The sequence below is a fragment of the Akebia trifoliata genome, chromosome 7 (assembly GCF_017979445.1).
Source record: "Akebia trifoliata isolate Shusen 1 chromosome 7, ASM1797944v1, whole genome shotgun sequence".
Classification (NCBI taxonomy): domain Eukaryota; kingdom Viridiplantae; phylum Streptophyta; class Magnoliopsida; order Ranunculales; family Lardizabalaceae; genus Akebia; species Akebia trifoliata.
Genome location: NC_141381.1, coordinates 33,657,449 through 33,677,534, shown reverse-complemented (window position 1 = coordinate 33,677,534; position 20,086 = coordinate 33,657,449). Strand labels below are relative to the sequence as shown.

Here is a 20,086-nt window from a genome sequence, read left to right as displayed (position 1 = left end):
TGCTGAGGTCTCAAACCACGAGTGAGGCCTAGGTTCTTCATTCCTCAACCAAGGAGGCCAAGACCAACTCTCTGGAGCCCGAACTATCTAATAAACATATTTTTGTTGGTTGTGATCTATCAATAGACCCATGATGTTCTTTTTCCTCAACTACATATGTTTCAAAAGGGACCGCATCCTCTGTAGTGTGTATTCCCTGTAGTTCCTTTTAATTAGTAGAGATTGATATCTTGAAAACAAAATCAGACAACTCAGCCTTGTATGAATCATGGTGTAGATCAGATTTGAAAAAAATTGAATTCTTTGAGTCCAATGAAGACTTTGAAAAGCTCCAATTTTTTAACGAAGCAGATTTTGTGGCATATGACGTGACTGTCCTTCAATCGTCTAATATCACTACAGGGTATTGTAGGGAAAAAGCACAATAGAGGATCAACTCCTGTTTCAAAACAACTATATCCATCCAAACACAACAACATATTTTGAGCCCAAAGGAGTACACGTTAATGTGGCATTAATTATTAATGGGGTGTAGAATCCCATGTCATTAAATCATGCAACACCATTTTTTTTGAGATGGATCATATGATGGTGTGATCAAGGCCCGTGACCAATCATTATATGTTGCTCTTACACATCTATATATATTTTGTCTTATGATGATCATCCTCTTCTGCGCATGGGCTAAAATTACATAGGATATCATATACCTGACTTTGTGCCCAAATCCTAATCCAAACCCACATTTGATCATAAATCATTAGACAAAGATTGATGTTGTGTAAATGTATTGTATTCTGTTGTTGGCGGTATGCGCAATTGCGGGGGTGCAGGGTTATAAAAAAGAAAATTATGTAATATTTTCTATTTAAGAGGGGGGATTTTCAAATTTGAAGACATAGACATGTTTTAGTAACTCTCGATTTTATAAATAGAGATCTATAGAGATTGTAAAACTTGAAAGAAAATAGTAATTTTTCTTGATCTGGTCCATAGCCATAGAAACGCGGCCGAATCACATAAATCTTTGTGTTTTGTGTTTTATGTGATTTTTTGTTCTCTTTGTTGTTTTATTTTCACAATAGAGCCATGAGGCCAAGCCCCAAAATAACTCCACACATTTAGTATTTAACAAAATTCCACTCTTATCTTGGTGGATATATATGTCAACCAAATTAAAAACATCTACAAGTCTCGACATGTATTCACTCTGTGAAGAGTAACATTTCTCGGAAATCATTTGAGCCTGCACAGGCTGAAAACTATGGTATCAAGAGTTTATAAATTTAGTAATCCCAAGAAAATTTAACCAAGGTACTTTGTAGAGAGTTAGTCTATAGGATATCGAGGGATGAGGTGTCAAAGCCTATAAACAAATGAGTTATTGATGACATATATAACCCAATCAACACTTATGTATATCATAAGATGTAAGTTCAATGAAAAAAACAAATTGACAAAGTGATTGTTGAGGATATTGTTAAGAAAATAGGGGTAATCGAACCAAGAACCGAATCAAAACAAAACGTATATCACATAGAAACACAGATTTTTACGTAGTTCCCTTAAGAATTAGATACGTCCATGAATCACACCGATTCTACTACTTAACGAAAACTCGCAGTTATAGATTACTCTTTCACCAAAAAAATGAGAAAATATAAGTACCCTAAGAAACCTAATTAGGATTCTACATGATATTAGGGAAAAGCTCGACCTGCGTGAATGTGTGGCTTGATTTACAATACTTCCTTGTTGATCAGTACTATTAAGCTTAACAAATCACAACAAATACTATATAGGAGTTCAATTCCATGAATCTATATCACATATATTGTCTATAGGTTGTCGTTGTAGTGGATGTAGACGTACGGGACATCCGTGATAAAAGCACTTATGTGAGATATGAAGTGAGACGACATCCAAATAGAATTTAGATGGATTTCCACGAGCACTCATGAATACCTAAGAATGCTAATCAGTGAAAGGAACACAATTAAAGAACTCGACTACAAATAGAAAAAAAATTGTATAGTCAATTGTCTCGGTGTACCATATATAGTTTGATCATTAATTCAACATAAGTTCATTGAACAACTAGTATTTCCGATCAACTTACACTAAGCAAAATTTCAAGACCAAAAAGGCACTTTGGCCCATACAACACACTTCCAATCTCACCCTCAAATTCAAATTTAATTTTCATTTAAAATGTGGGGATTACTTTTAATGTTAGTTTGCAAGAATTTTTTCTGTGTTGTTTATTTTCTATGTTTGTTGTATTTCTTCTTTATCTCTCTATACAAGACCAAAGGTAAATTCAAAAGGGACAAATCGATAAGTTTTACTTTATTTTACTTATAATTAAAAAAAAAAATTCTCTATTCAATCTACTTTCTAAAAGTGTTGTTGCACTATGATCAGATACCATTAATGGTCTGATTTGCATACCAATGTATAAATTCTCTATTCGATCTACTTTCTAAAAGTTCCCTCACAAGGAGTTCAGACCGTAAAAGTCACACTTTATCAAAACTCAACCTCCCAAATGCATTTTGAAATATTGCTTAATAAAATACCTGAAATACCTCTTAAATTATATTTCCATTTTAAAAAACCATCTTATAAAACGTGTCTCTTTTAAATTAACTTTTACAATTTGTATTAAATGCCCCTCCAAATTGAAATATTTAGAAACTCCAATGATTTAAAACTGATAACAGTCACCTTGACCATAATCTTCTCCTGTAGATTAATGAAGAATGTCCTAGATGACCAACTCCTCAAAAATCAATCTCTTGTATGATATTGATCATGGTAGTGATGATGATGCAATCATTATCATCATTCAATGTCATTGTCATCATAATTATGATTATGATCATCATCATGATCACTGCCACCACCATCAATCATCATTATACCCATCATCACATCATCAACATCATTCATTATCATTTTCATCATAATCAGCATAATTATGATTATGATCACCACTATTATCTTAATTCCCATCATCATCTTCATGATCTTAAGTTCTGAATGGATTGAAGATGATTAGGATAAAATAAAATAAAAAGCTTAGTACGGTTGATACATATCTACTATATATGTAATTAGCAAGTTATAGGCAAAAGAGATTCAATGAAAATGAAAAATACTAATTTTTTTTTTTGCTTTTTTTGGCATGATGGCTTATAAAGTTAGTTAAATAAATAAGACAGTATAGTTATTTAGTGGACACTTTAACAATTGGATAAGTGTTATACTAATGTAATCTCCACTTGCAGCACTAAATGGGAGGATGGAGTGTTTCTATGTTCAATAAGCAAAGAGATATGTTTAATGTGGGGGAGACTTCAGGTATGGTTTTTTCTAATCTTCTTGGCTTATCTTTTAAGGGCCTAAGCAATAAATCAGATTTGCCCATATTAATAAGCAGCCCATGTGACAGATTGAATAACATAGGAAATGAAGGGAAGATTACAATGCCTCAAAGAGCTAATCATGATCAATTCAAATGGAATCATCACCATGACATCTTTCAGAGGAAAGTCTTAATGGGATATGGTAGATAATAATGATCATTACTTTACTATATTCCTTAGTGTGCAACATTCAACTTAATTACCCTTATTAACAAGGGAATTTTTTCTCACCTACCCTAACTTTTTTTTTAATAACACACCAACAAACTCTCTTTTGATAAGATGTTTGGGGAACAAGAAACTTCTGCAAAAAGAAGAATAAAATGGAGTTTGGTCCTTATCCACTTTGAGAAAAGAAGAAGAAAAATAAAATAGAATTAGGTGTGATCTTCAAAATTAGAGAATGACCATCTCGGGTAAATCATTTGAAATGAAAGATAGGTGTGTTATAAGTAAAAAAATAAAATAAAATTGATATGGCAGTAGAAATTCTCTAATTTACTAACATTATTATATAGTTAGATATGTTAGAAATAAACTTTGTATGATAATGATCATGAGGTAGAGAATGACTCAATTATATATTAAATCCTCCAAAATCTTATATACTTTTAAAATGAGAGATAATATTAATTGCCCCCACCAACTTTTACTAACAGCACACCAATTCATATGATATCATCAAAGAACTAGCAATAACTGTATTTTTTTTTTTTTTTTTCTGATTGTAAATTCATGAACTCCAATTGGTCTTTTTTACCTAGTTGATTTCATTCGATCAACCTTGATAGGCAAAGTACGGACATTAAACCTCCAAAAGTAATATTGGAGGCTACTTGTGCTCGAGCTATATGTCATTTGTGGAAGGAATTATGCTCTTGTAAGCACTTTAAAGAAACTCAATCTTTCCCGACTTCCCTCCAACACACGTAAATATTGTGGATGGTTTATCTTAGCAGCTCTTGGTATGAATTGTCAAATATCTACCTAGATTGCACCCACTTGCACACTTAAATGCCTACAACAAGTAATTTAAAGCATATCCACCCCTTCAAATATTATATAAAATAAAATAATTTAGCTAATGGGGATAACTTATTTAAACATTTTTCAAACAACATGCATTAGTAACTCAAAACTTTGGTGGGATAAATTAAGGATTTAATCAAATTGCCCTTTAAGACAAATTGTGATGGTGTGAAGTTTGTCAATTTGTTCCTAGCCTGTTGTACCGAATTGTGATAAATTAATTGGATATAATTAAAGAAGAAACGCAGCATATTAATTGTACTAGTTTGTTCTATCAAAGATTATAGAGATCCTCTCTATACGATCTTCTTTTTTAATTTTGGATTGTGGCATGTTATTTCTCAGACACATATGTGTACCAAAGCATCAGAATATCCCCCAAAAACCATGGAATGGTCACGGTTGAAAGATGCAAAGTAGAGCATATACTTGAGAAAATCCAGGACTGACGGTTAAGGTCTAATGTACTACTAAAGACAAGCTAACTACAAATCCAAATTAAGGAGAATATGCTAATTCAATGAAGTAATTTCAAGGGCTATATTTGGATAAGTTTAGGGAAGATAAAAGGGCCAAAGGATTTTGATGCATTAATTTGAAAGTGGTAGGCAACATGTATTTTCTTTAACTAAAGTGGGTATGGATATTCTATTTTGATGGGTGCACTTAATTACAATTTAGAGAATGAAATTTCTTGGAATCCAAATCTAGAATCGTATTCTTCGAATCAATCTTTGCATACTAAGAACATTACCTTATATTAGTATATCATCTTGGGGGGTGTATTTGAAGAATGGAATTTGATTTCTTTAGAAGCAATTAAACTTTAATGATTTATATATATATATATATATATATAAATATGGCCATTTATTTGAATAGTATCGGATCAATGGAATGATCCCAAAATTCTTTATTCTTTTTTTCCTTTCTTTCATATATATTTTTTGTGGTTGGTAGAATGGAGGAATAAGATTCGTTTAATCAGATCTAAAATACTTAGCATTTTGTGAAATATCGCATCTTTATTTGTTTTCTTTCTTATCAAAGAGAGTTGGTTTTTATGGCTGGGATTGGGATCTTATTACCCTAACAAAAAACATTTTCCAAGAGAATATTTTCCTGCTAAAGTAGGAAAATTGTTCTCCCTTTAAGAAAATGATTTTGACTACTCTGTTGAATATCACAATCAAATACCATCAAATCATATTTTTCCAAGAAAGTTACCTAGAACAAAAATCTAAAAAAGACAATTGTAGTAATCAATGATGATATTAGACACAAAAGCATCCGATGATCTGTAAAATTATGCCACATGTATTTAAGAAAATTGACAACTTGTTTCTTTTTCTATGTAACCATATTTGGCCATATCATTGGTCGTTGGATGGAAAAGCGTCCAACCACATTGAACCTTAAAGAAGCTGGGAAATTAAGAAAAAAAAAAAAAAAAGTAGTAGAGAGAGGGAGGGAGGCGCGTAGGCTAGCCGGAAGTGCGCACCCAACAATGCCATCCGACTCAGACTACCATTTTCGGGCTTGCCATTGGGTGATGTACTATAAAACGAAGCTCATGATTCGTACCTAAAAGTCCACGTGGAAAAACATGTTCCCAAAAAGATATTCTTTCAGAAAAAAAATAATTCAAAAATCTCAATCATTGGATGTGTGCTTTGCGCAGTCAAAATCGTATGTTATTTCTTGAGTCATAGATCCTAAGTCAACAAAACCAACCATATCATATACAATGGATTTCACTTCAAACATTTAAAAAATTAAGCAATTTTAGGAATGAATCTCATGTCTAACCTACTCTATTTCATACTTATAATTTATAATGAGTACGGATCCTACGCACCCATGGTGGAGAATTGAAGCCCTTCTCCGACATGCAACGTAAGTCGTAATCCAAAAAAAAATTTAAAAGAAAATGTTTTAGGCGCTAATTCCTTTGACTATGACTTACGTGGCATGTATTGGAGTGTGGGAAGAGGGTTTCAATCCTCAACCCTAAGTGCATACAATCGGGATTCATTTATAATATATTATTTTTAGTGGTTTATGAGACTTAAATACTCACTTAGTGATTATCAAAGACAAATTATACTTTAACATAAATCATTTTCAAGATTCTTGTAAAATCCAGGGTCCAAAAGCATGTCAAAAACCGAAATTATTTTACACCAACTTTTGAAGAAATCCAAATAGATGAATGGATTCTTAAAACAAAAATATATCCATAGTTTTCAACTAATGACCAAAATAATTAATCTTGAATGATTTTAAAACATTTAAAAAAATCTTTGAGTGGATGATTGAAATTCTATATTCATAGAAATCTTTCAAAAGGACTTCTAAACCCTAAATAAAAGCTCTTTGTTGAACATTGTCATGAAACGATTAGTCTCACAATCAACGTTCTTATTAAGGGTGCAACTTGGTATGGTTCAAGCTGAGAACAGAACCAAACCAATAGTTTTGGGTTAGTTTGGAACAAGTTGTGATTTAGTTCCAAGTTTAGAAAATGGAGAACCGATCAATTTAATTCAGGTCCAATTCAAGGTTTCTATAGAATCGAACCTTATAAAATAAATGAATAAATTTATTCAATTATATGAATTATTTGAGGACTTAGGATATAGATTAATGATTTTTTTATGGATAAATTAATAATTTTGTTAATGAATAGATTAATGATTATATATATATATTGTTTATTATTTATTTGTTTTTATTAAAAATGTCTTTTTCAACTAAGGGTATAGGATATTGGTAACCCATGAAACCAAACTGAACCAAAACAACCTTAGTTTGGTTTGGTTTGGTTCGATTTTATTGGCATTTCGATTTTCAGTTTTGATTCTTATTTAGTGGAATCGACCTATATTGATTCGATTCCGATTTAGCCACAAACCGATCCGAGTTGCACCCCTAGTTCTTATAGAAGTGATTCAAAGAGAAATAATTTCAAATAATGATTTATATAGTAGTAATTCCATATAAAACAGCTTAGACAAGATGCTAATTTTTCATTTTTCATTTTTTGAAAAACTACTTTATCCGATATATAAATTAAAATGTCAGAAGTTCGATCGTGTCACAGATCAAGGATGACCTTATATTTCATTATCCATGACTTGAAATGGTTGATTGGACAGATAATATTATCAAAAAGATGCCCAATTATAATAAATCTAATTTAATGTAATTAAAGTGCTATATTATTTATAAGGAGAAGAGAATACATGAAAGGAGAAATAATGCATAAAAGAATTTAAGATATCGAATCTAAGGAATTGAGAAGTTGGATGGACTGTATGAAAAGAAAAGCGTATCTTTGAGTCAGCCACCTCCACCTTCACCTTATTGACGATGTCAATTTTCCTCTATCATAATGTTTCATGTTGCTATCCATCCATGAGGAACAAAAAAAAAAGCTAAAACATGGAGAGACTCTGAAAAGGGATTTATATCACTAACTTACAACTCCGTGTCTCCCTTAAATGCCACATGTTACAGTCTTTGTGTTCCACTCACCAATCAAAGTTTATGTTTTGGCCTACCCTTTGCTTTGCTAGACCTACAATTTAAAATTCTTTTTTTCTCATTATATATTGATTTCTACTCATTAGGTTAACATGTAAAAACTTAATGGATCGTATCAGACTAGGAATCCCGTTGAATCCGATAACTTTTGATTTTGATAAAGAGTTTGGGTTTGGATCCGATTTTATAAGTTGATAATCTATCAAATCGATTTTGAATCAACCATGTCGAGAGAAAAATTGGATAAAATATGAAAAATTATACTACATATTTTATTTAAATATATCAAGAGAAATTGGATTGAACCCATTCGGATTGTTATTATGGGATCAAATTTGGATCCTAATATTGATATCCAATAAAAACCCGATCAGATTCTATCAAGTCAGTTATGGGTCGGGTCCCTTACCACATTGGTTCCAAATTGATCCAATCACATCCAACTTCTTCCATTGACGGCCCTATAGGCAGAACAAATGGATTTTGATTTCAAACTTTGAGGTGTTGAAGTTGTGGAAATTTCATTTCAATTTGACAAGTTGGAGGGAAGGAATAAAAGAATCAATCTTCGAATCCTCCTACTACTGTAGTGGGTTACATTATTAAGAATAATAAGGTATTTATTCTGAAATGTGACGTTCAATTCTCGATTATCCTTAGTTGATTTTGAAAAACCTCAAGATAATAGAATTCGATTAATCATCTACAGATATGCCAATTATTTACTATTTATATTTTAAGCTTACTGGCCAAAATACAAGAAAATACATAACTAAATTAAAAAGAAAAAAGAAAGAGACAGGTAAAATATTCGATCATTATTTCAAGGTTGAATTGAACTTTCAATAAATTAATTAATGGGGGATATTACACAAATAAAATTGATACCTCACATACCACATGTCCTCCATAAAAAATGGTGGGGCCACCTAATGGATGTGCTACAGTCCAAAAGTGTTATCAAAAGGAAAATCTTTACTAATAATCTCCATCAAAAAAATGAAATATATATATATATATATATATATATATATATATATATATATATATATATATATATATACACTATTACATTGCATCATGTATTTAATACTATATCATTTACCATAATTTAATTAAGGTCTTGTTCGTAGGTTTTCAAAAGTCTTAACTATCTTGGACTTCAGACGAACCGAAAGCCGCATTGCAAAATATCAATCAACTAAGCCATGGATCTACCTCTTACATCCAAGTCTTCATAAGCTCCTTGAAAAGGGTAGGTCAAGTGTTTGAAACCCCACAAAGCAATGAATTCCTTAGGGTCACCTTTCAGGATCCGGTTGACCTCGACTCAACCAGTTGCATGTAAGACTTTTCGAGGAAGTAGTGTGTGTGACTATGGGATTAGTGTCACCTGAAAAATGAGGATACCCACGATAAATAAGAAAAAGAAAAAAAGAAAAAACAATTTCAAACTTTGGGATCCTCAACAATAAGATAAATTGGTCTTGATCGATGAGTTGGTTGGTAATATATATGTAAAACATTTCAATGATAATAAATATTATGTATGTTTTTGGCCAACTATATGACATGTGGTCTCTGACTATATATAGCTAATAAAATGGTTTTCCATAATAATAATAATAATGATAATAATTTGTTGTAGTCCTAAGTTAAATGGCTCTTTGGGTGGGATACAATAATTGATAACTTTGTTATCCTCATTCTAGTGGAATCAAGCTGGTCTAATAAGATGTGAGGTTTGTGTGCTTTTTTTGGACAATAAATATGATTTAACATATTAAATTAACAAATGACTAAAATATCACCAGCTCTAAACCAGTATAAATTGAGAAAAGTAAAAAAAAAAAAAAAAGGGGTATCATAGTAAATCTCAAGCACCACAGAAGAAACAAAGATACTTTGCCAGTTTTTCAAAAATGCCCCCAACAAAGGGTATTTTGATATATTTTGAAATGGATTTGGTCCCACTCCCACTAACTTTAAATTCCCACCTTTTCAAATGTTCATGAAAACATGTTGGGCAGGGAGTAATCACCTCCGGCGTTGGTATGTGGGTCAGTTTCCGGGGAACCTAGCCACTATTCCTTACAAGTGTAAGTGGCAAAGGATAATTTAAGTGTAAAGGATATTACAGTATGTGCTGTCGAGCATCGATACGTGCGACATCAATCGCTTTCCTCTTCACCTCCCATAAATAATTTGATCATCAGCTTCAATTGAAACCCACCAAATATCACACAAGGCCTAAACACACTCACTTGTGTTAAATTCTCTTGAAAAAAACATAAAATAAATAAATAAAAGAGAGAAAAAAATGGTGAAGTTCTCTAAGCAGTTTGAAGGTCAGCTTATTCCTGAATGGAAAGAAGCCTTTGTTGATTACTGGCAACTCAAGAAAGACCTCAATAAAATCCATCTTCTAAACAACAACATACCCAACAAGCATCATCAAGGATCCATACCCAATTCACTCTTCTCTCCTTTAAGAAAGTTTTCTTTGTTTGGCCATCAACATAGAGATCATGGAGTCATTCAAGTACACACACTATTTCTCTCTCTCAACATATTTCTTCATGTTTATAGAGATTTTTTTTAATTAATGTAGTATCTTTAATTTGGTTTTATGTTGTATTGCTTAGGTTCATAAGAAGCTTGCTTCATCAGCTAGTAAGGGGGACTTGTATGAGACTGAATTGCTCGAACAATTCGCAGATACCGATGCCGCTAAAGATTTTTTCACACGACTGGATCTTCAGCTTAACAAAGTGAATCAGTTTTACAAGGCAAAGAGAAAGAGTTTATTGAGAGAGGAGAGACATTAAAGAAACAGATGGGGATTCTTATTGAGCTTAAAAATACACTAAAGCAACAGCCTGAGCAAAATGCTTCATCCCACGGCTCGAAGGAGGATGCATCCATTTCATGCACCATTTCTTGTGGTATGGTTCTTACTCATGTAATTTCAATATTCTTATTAGCTAAGATAAAATCTCTTATTTTAGTATCTCCTCAGGAGTCGTATTAAAGGTTTTCTCATAATTCTCCACCAATCCACTCTTTTTCTTTCTTTCATATATAACCAACAATTTCCCTCTTATTAGACCAAAAAGAGGCACATATTTCTCAACCACATTACATTCAACATATGGATCTATTTGCTTGTTGGGATGGAAAAAGAAAAAAAAAAGGAAAACAAGTTTGACATCTGTCGGGAAATTGATTCTCCATATCGTGCAGAACCAAATTAATTTTCCCTTCAATCATAGTAAATGTTTTCTTATATCCGCTCATGAAAATGGTTTGCAAGAAAATTATTTGCTGAGAAAATATTTATCTACAAACAAAGAGACCCTATATGCAAGTTAGTAATAAATATTTGAAGATTATAGGACAATAATAAGTTTAACATAGTTTTGGGTCCCATGGATGCCTCATTGAACACCATCCAAACACCGGTGTGTGGCTGATGATTTTTGAGCATATATAATTCTTATTCTCATGGCATTATGAGATATATATATATATCATACAAAATGTGGGTCATTTATGTTAAAGTCATGAATGGTTTTCTCTTTCTTTCTCCAATGGTTGGATATCGATGAATTCTGACTTAGTCTCCTTTTTTTTGCTAAAGAGGAAGAATCCATTACGGACATAATAGACCAAGAACAACTTCAAGACAACTCCACATGTGATTGTGAGAGAAATACTGATTTGCAATTCTCAGACTCCCCAAGATCTAATGAGATAGAAAAATCAATGAAGATAAAAAGAGAGGAAGGAAAAATGAGGACCCTATCAGGTCGGGTAATTAATTACCAGGGAAAAAATGTGAAGATAAATGTCCCCCTAACCACACCCTCCCGGACTCTCTCGGCGCTCACTTCCTTTGTTTGGGAGGATTATGTTAATCAGTCAAAGAAATGCGGCCCTGAAGGAAGTAAGCTAAGCATCAACAAAACAAAGCTGCACCATGCCAAGAAGATGATTAAAGGAGCTCTCATTGAGCTCTATAAAGGGTTGGGTTACCTCAAAACTTATAGGTATCACATTTAGACTTGAGGCTTTCTTAAACTTTATTTTTTTAAACTAAAAAATGTAAGAAAGATAGGCTTCTAATATTTTCTTGTATGTTACATTGTGGTGCTATGATATTTCAGGAACTTGAACATGCTTGCTTTTGTAAAGATATTGAAAAAATTTGACAAAGTAAGTGAAAGGGATAATTTCTTATGCTCTTGGAAACTTTTGGTTTGCTTTAATGGATAAACTGAAATTTCTTTGGTGGATCACTCAGGTCACAGAGAAACAAGTTCTGCCCATTTATCTCAAAGTGGTAGAGAGTTCATATTTCAACAGCTCTGATAAGGTGAATACCTTTTATTCCCTTCCCTTTATGTATTTGTGTGCGCATGTGTGTGTGTGTGGTTCCTGACTTGAGGGCCTTGGGATGTGGGGTATCCCCTGATGACATGTGATGGGACATGTTGCACCCCACATCCCAATATTGTCAAGCCATGAGTCTCGGTGGTATTAGATTGGCGCGGATCTAACTCAGATATGCATGTCTTGTACTGCACTTAGCAAAACATTTTATCTTAAATTATAAGAACCATATAAACCTCCTAATTAGTTTCACTAATTACAGGTGATCAAATTAGCAGATGAAGTTGAGGAGCTGTTTGTTAAACACTTCGCCCAAGATGACCGAAGAAAGGCCATGAAATACCTTAAACCAAATCAGTGTAAAGAATCCCATTCCAAGACCTTCTTCATCGGTAATTATCTTCATCCAAATATTTATAATCAGCATAGTAAGAATTATGATATCTAAATTAAATATTTGTGTTTAGTGAGAAAGAACTCATTTATATGTTTCTAAGGACTCCTATCTGAATTATTCCTTTTAGATGAGAGCTTTGCCTAAAAAAGCTGAAACCTGGTTCAGATTCATGATGGATTATAAAGCTAGAGGAGTCCATGCTAGACCTTATCATGTGTGGCCCAAACCTGACCACACATTGTTTGATATTTAAAAGCCCACTTGCATTGTCACCATGAAAAAGCTATAGCACTAGTTAGCTCTCCCTGTGTAGAACTGGGTTTGCTAGGTTGAACCACATGGGCTGAGATGACTTAAGAATTGTTGTTTTTCCTGATCAGGCCTCTTCACTGGATGCTTCATTGCGCTCTTCGCCGGGTATGTCATCATGGCACACATTGCAGGGATGTACACACGTCAGTCCGATACTGTATACATGGAAACTGTATACCCTGTACTTAGGCAAGAATCTCACTCACTTTCTTACTAACTAAATATGGGTCACTGCCTTATGTAATCTAACAATTTTAACAAATTACTAATGCTGTATCTTTGTGACACTTTTGCAATCCTGTTTCCAGCATGTTCAGCTTGATGTTTCTGCATTTCTTTCTGTATGGGTGTAACATTTTTATGTGGCGAAAAGCTCGAATAAACTACAGCTTCATCTTTGAACTGGCACCCACCAAAGAGCTTAAATACAGAGATGTCTTCTTGATCTGTACCGCATCGATGACTCTGGTGGTGGGGATCATGTTTGTTCACTTGTCCCTCATTGCAAAAGGGCATTCTTCAACTCAAATTCAAGCAATTCCTGGCCTTTTGCTATTGGTAAGTCTGCCATCTTAGGGTTTATATATTTCCAATCGAAGAGTTGGCCCATTAGTGGACAGCTCATATCAATGTTCTTGTGCATCAATCATAGGAAGAAATAGGAATAATAAAAAAAAAAAGATGATAAAAACAGCTAAAATTTCATATTTGTTCTGTATACAGCTCTTCTTAATGTTGCTCGTGTGCCCTTTCAACATTTTCTATCAATCAAGCCGCTATCGTTTTCTCAGGGTGATAAGGAATATCATATTAGCACCTCTATACAAGGTATGATCATCTCTGAAACTATTATAAGTCTATAAGAAGTGATTCTAACCAAATGGTGACCCACACCTCACCCTCAAATCATGATCAGAGGGCTTGAGAGGCTCAAACAACAAACATACAGAGGTCAAATTAATACTGCACCATTGTCCAATAAACAAAAGTCATGTTACTAAGATAAACTAAAGTAGAAATACCAAGTCTGAATATCAATTATTAATTTTATCGCACGTGCAGGTGGTCATGCTGGACTTCTTCATGGCTGATCAGCTCTGTAGTCAGGTAGGCTAAAGCATCTTTGTTCCCAAGTTACATATTTGCTTCTTTTTCAAAAGATTTATCAAAATTTTCAGTTAGTTTCATTAAATAATATACTATTTATTGATATTGATTAGTGTGTATCACTCATAATATAGGTGCCGATGCTTCGTAGTCTGGAGTATGTGGCATGTTACTACATAACTGGGAGCTACAAAACTCAAGACTATGGATTCTGCATGAAGACCACCCATTACAGGGATCTCGCTTATGCTGTTTCGTTCCTGCCTTATTACTGGAGGGCAATGCAGGTCTGTTTATTACATAGATCTCTACTTAAATTATTCGGATTCCTTCTCTTATATAAAAGGAATTTATATAAAAGGAATGATAAACCTGCCTCTTCTAATGGGGGAAATTTTTCTTAATTGGGAATGTAGTGTGCAAGGAGGTGGTTCGATGAAGGACAGACAAGCCATCTAGTCAACTTGGGGAAGTATGTGTCTGCGATGTTGGCAGCCGGCGCCAAAGTGGCTTACGAAAAGGAACGGAGCATTGGCTGGCTATGTCTAGTCATTGTGATGTCGAGTGGTGCAACTGTTTATCAATTGTACTGGGACTTCGTAAAGGATTGGGGGTTGCTTCAGTTTAACTCAAAAAACCCATGGCTTAGGAATGAATTAATGCTTCGACGAAAGATCATTTACTACTTCTCCATGGTATATTTCTCTATATTCATCCCTCTGTCATGCTTGTTATGTTAACCCATAAGATCGTCCTCATCCTCTTAATTAAGTTTCGAGTTTGGAGGACTCAGAGGCCATCTTCATTTCACTTTTCGCTGAAAAGTTCTTGAACCAGAGTTTTGGTGCAGTTGGTAACAAATGCCAATCAGTTGGTAACAAATGCCAATCAATCCTATCTTTTGAATCAATGAGCCATATCTTGAATCAATCACAGCACAAATGTCAAACTCAGTAGATTCCCCTAACCCGGCGATCAATTGGCTGTTCCGATAACGTAATGATTTAGAAAAAAAAGGCGAAAAATAAATTGATCAAATGATTCCATTTTTAGATGGAAAATTAATACGACAATCTAGCCACTAACTGCAATCGCGAGGCCTATCAAAGTCATAGTAATGTCCATTGGCTTATATGCCAAACATAAAGTGCACGATTAAAAGTTATCATCTTCATTAAAATTTGGTATGTCTTTCAGGGTTTGAACCTTATTCTTAGGCTTGCTTGGCTACAAACTGTTCTTCACTACAACTTTGGGAGCCTTGATTACAGAGTAACTGGGTTTTTCTTAGCTTCCCTTGAAGTAATCCGACGTGGGCAATGGAATTTCTACAGGTAAAGAAAAATGGGGTTTGTCTAGCATTAATTTTACTGGTCAACTTTCTTAATTTTGTTCTTAGTTTCATCATTAGGCCTCCCCATTGCTTTACAACAGAAGGTTTTTATGATCCAGGTTGGAAAATGAACATCTAAATAATGCTGGCAAGTTTAGGGCAGTCCAAACTGTTCCTCTACCTTTCCATGAAGTTGACGATGAAGATTGACGACACCCTTCATTGCTGGTTGCTTATAGAAGGTCTATACGCTGACGACATTCATTGCACTTAGACTTTCTTGTGGAAGTTGATGTAACAACAAGTATGCCAACGTTTTCATTGTTGGTTATCAGAATTCATACATGTATACAAAATTCCTTCAACAAGTTTATGGGAGGGATTCATTAAACATCATCAAGGCATAAATGCCTAGTTAATGCCTTCGTTTACAATATTTTTTTCTCTGCGCCTTCTTTATTAAATTGTATTTTTCTCTTATCCATCACAAGAATTGACCAATCCAAGTCCTGGTTGAAACTGAAAAATGTTTCTTGATTAATCTTCCTAGCACATGGTGGAATTTGACGTAATTAATCATTATTATGTACAAAAAAAAGTGATTAGGACGCCTCTTCGGGTCATGACATTAAAAGATTATCCACACATAACAAAAATCGTGTACGGTATCAGGGCACAAAGTCGAGCAAATGCCTTTCCAAAAAATCAATTATTTACATAGAGGAGAAATAACAACTTCTCTAGTGGCGTTTATGGAGGAGATAAGTTGAAAACAAAAATCGAGAGTCAAATGATTGAAAGAAGGGGATAAGAATACAAAAAAAATTCACAAAGTTGCCAACTTCCAAAGAATAAGTAATCAGATTGACAAACTCTACATCAATGGTATCATGGTGGAAGGAGAAGAGAAAATTAGGGAAGGGGTGGTGAGTTTCTACAGTGACCTGTATAAGGAAAAGGAACCCTTGAGACCGAAGCCAGACAATTTAGACTTTAATTCTTTGAATCAGGAAAATAGGGAGTAGTTGGAAAGACCAATAGGTAAGGAGGAGGTTAGATCAGTTCTGTCTACTATGAGTGGGGATAAGTCGTCGAGACCGGATGGATTTAATATGGAGTTTTTCAAACATTGTTTGGATATCGTTGCGAGAGATTTTATGGAGGTCATCAAGGAACTGCAAGAAAGGAACCGACTGGATTATAGTTTTAATAGTACTTTTGTGGCTTTGATCCCTAAGAGAGTCGGGGCGGACAAGCAAGGAGATTTCAGACCTATTAGTTTGGTGGGTTCGGTGTATAAGATCATACCCAAAGTGCTAGCGTCGCAATTGAAAACAGTTATCCCTACCCTTATTGGGGATGAGCAAGGGGCTTTTATCAAGGATAAACAAATTTTAGATAGGGTATTGATGGCTAATGAATGTCTAGATTCAAGGATAAAAAACAAGGAAAAGGGGTTGATAGGAAAAATCGATTTGCAAAAGGCTTATGACAATGTGAGTTGGGAGTTCTTAGAGTATATGATGAAGAGGATGGGTTTTGGCTCGAGGTGGATAAGTTAGATAATGAAATGTGTTACTACAGTGTCTTACTCGATTCTAGTCAACGGGAGTCCGGTTGGTTTTTTTAGAGGGTTGAGGCAAGGGGACCCTTTATCTCCATTTTTGTTTCTCATTGTGGGTGAAGCTCTAGGGAGATTGTTTAGAAGAGCGGTCGTTATAGGTAAGCTTTCGGGATTTATGGTGAATGATGGTCCTTTGATTTTTCACCTTCAATTTGCAGATGACACCCTAGTTTTTTTGGAGTATTTGAGGGATCAAGTGAGGGTGCTCCGTGTGTTATTGTGTTGCTTTGAGGCTATGTCAGGATTACATACGAACCTTCAGAAAAGTAAATTTTTTGGGGTGGGTGGGGTAGAGGATATTCATTTGATAGCCACAACACTTGGTTGTGGGTATGATACCTTGCCCACTTTGTATTTGGGCTTACCGTTGGGAGCACCGTACAATAGTACCAAAATCTGGGATGGCATGATTAAGAGGTTGGAAAAAAGGTTGAGTACGTGGAAGGCTAATTATTTGTCGAAAGGAGGAAAGTAACTTTGATTAAAAGTACGTTAACGAGTATCCCAATTTACTTTCTATCCCTATTCACGCTCCCAAGGTCCGTCGAAATTAAGTTGGAAAGACTCATGAGGAATTTTCTGTGGAATGACAAGGGTGGTAGGAAGAAGTATTATTTAATTAGATGGAAGACGATTTGTATGCCCAAGAAGAACGGGGGTCTAGGCATAAGGGGTCTTAGACTAGCCAATAGAGCGCTTTTAGGTAAATGGCTTTGGAGGTTTGGAGAGGAGAGGGGTAGTTTGTGGAGGAAGGTTATTAAGGCTAAATATGGGGAGAGGGGTCTAGGATGGTATAGCAGCGAGACTAAAGCTTCGTATGGGTGTAGTGTTTGGAAAGGGATTCTGAAAGTTAGTACGGATTTTGAGCAAGGGATTAGATTTAAAGTAGGGGTGGGGGACAAAATTCGATTTTGGGAAGATACTTGGTGCGGCACATCGTCTCTAGCGTCTCAATTCCCGTCTTTATATGCCTGTTCTGTTAAGAAGAATTATTCAATCCAGCAGTGTGTGATTCGCAACGAGTCTAGTCCTACTTGGGATTTAGGATTCAGGAGAAATTTTAATGATTGAGAGCTAACTGAGGTTACATCTTTCCTTGATCTCCTGCATACGTTTCACCTTAGCGAAAGTGTTCAGGATAGGTGGGAATGGACGAGAGCGAAGGATTCGAGATTCTCTGTTAGGTCGTTCAATAAATGGCTCACTCCTCTTGCAGAGCGAGCCATCTCAAGCTCCATCATTTGGTCCAGGTCAGTGCCCTCAAAAATCTCCTTCTTTGTTTGGTTGGCTTCCTTTGGAAGGATTCTTACAATAGATAACTTAATTGCTCGGGGTTGGATCACCCGCAACTGTTGTCCACTTTGTTTGTCGGAAGGGGAATCTGTTGATCATATTTTAATTCATTGTTCATTTTCCTATAATATATGGTCAAAGTTCCTTGGTTTATTTGGTATTGATCGGGTCCCTCCTCGTAAGTTTTCCTCGTTGTTGGATGAGTGGACCAGTAATGTCTTTCACACCAAAAAACGTTACTTGTGGGCTATGTTTCCTTCGACTATTGCTTGGGGGATTTGGAACGAGAGAAATAACATGGTGTTCAATGACAAGATTAGAAGCTCACAGGCAGGGTTCTTGGAAATCTTGGGATTATTATACCTTTGGTCTAAGCAAAACATTGAGTTCGCAAGAAATTCTTTTGCTAATTTTGTTTTTAGATGGCCTTTGTTATGTAACCAGTGATGTTGTTTAGTTCTTTTCTTTCTTTTGCTTTGTGAGACTTCCTCGGCCTCCTTGTATTTTGTTCTCTTCGTTGCAATATATTATACTTTTCAACAAAAAAAACAGCTTCTCTAGTGGCTTAATACCACCTCTTACATGGTTTTTCTTTGCAAATATATGGATGGCACTTGAATGTCAGAATGCATTCCTCATTAATTTCAAACATCACCTTGATAGTTGATTAACAGCGTTTCCAATCACAATCAATCCAAGTTTGATAAATCAACAACTTAGGATTTTCTCTCCCCTACCTTATTTACAAAAGGACATGTATTCTTGATGGGATGAATTATGTAATAAACTTATATAAGCTTGTATTCATGAATTAAAATTTAGAGAACCCAAGTGTTTAGAAACTCATACATGCCTACAGGATTTCCCTGATACGAGTATTGAATTTCGTCAATACGACTATCTTCAAAATCACTTTGAAGTAATCAAGTAACCCCGCACGCAGCATAGTCTGATTCATCTTTTGAGGGTGGCAAACTTTGCCATGCTAATCATCATACTATGTGAAATCGTTGTTCACACCTATTATGTTTGCTTTAATTTATTCATAAAAATAATCTCTAAATTATTGATAAACTCATTTAAAAATAGATTAATTTGTACATTTTTTTATAATTATAATTTTTCTTAATATTGCGTCATCTTAGGTCTTCGTTGAGTCAATGTGATGGAAGATTTACACTGACTATCTTGACCAAAAGCTACCAAAATCGTGACAGAGTACCTGAGTTGTTTTGATCTTCGACAAATTTTGAAACAATGATTCCATTACGACTGTAGTTATTATTTTTGATTGATTTTATTTTTTAGTAAACCTAATTTTAATAAGCTTAGTAACTCAGTGCTGACGGGAATTGAACCCAGGTCTCCGATATTATCAATATTATCACCCAAAGACTTTACCAACTAAGTTTGTAGACACCAGCTTTATGATTGTAATTATTGATGCGGAGAGGAGTAATTTTGTCATTAAAAAATAGTGCACAAAATAGTTAGATTGACCTCAAAATTTGAGTGGTACAAAAATCAAATTTAGTGGATTTGAATCGTTGGAGTAGAAAAATAAAAATAAAAATAAAAATAAAGGGGTTAAATATGATTTAGGGGTCTCTTAACCTGATATTACC

At 34.4% G+C, this 20,086-nt stretch overlaps 1 protein-coding gene across 1 annotated transcript; it reads left to right on the top strand.

Annotated features, from left to right (window-relative positions):
* The first annotated feature begins 10,218 nt into the window (after positions 1-10,218).
* PHO1;H1 (EXS (ERD1/XPR1/SYG1) family protein) lies at positions 10,219-15,980 on the top strand. Its single transcript, XM_086448805.1, is given in 15 exon segments — positions 10,219-10,545; positions 10,649-10,790; positions 10,793-10,948; positions 11,644-12,052; positions 12,170-12,218; positions 12,307-12,378; positions 12,658-12,787; positions 13,173-13,293; positions 13,413-13,662; positions 13,828-13,932; positions 14,167-14,211; positions 14,346-14,498; positions 14,628-14,906; positions 15,409-15,545; positions 15,664-15,980. Coding segments are annotated over 15 exon segments (2,361 nt in total). The 5' UTR covers positions 10,219-10,323; the 3' UTR covers positions 15,755-15,980.
* The last annotated feature ends 4,106 nt before the right edge of the window (positions 15,981-20,086 follow it).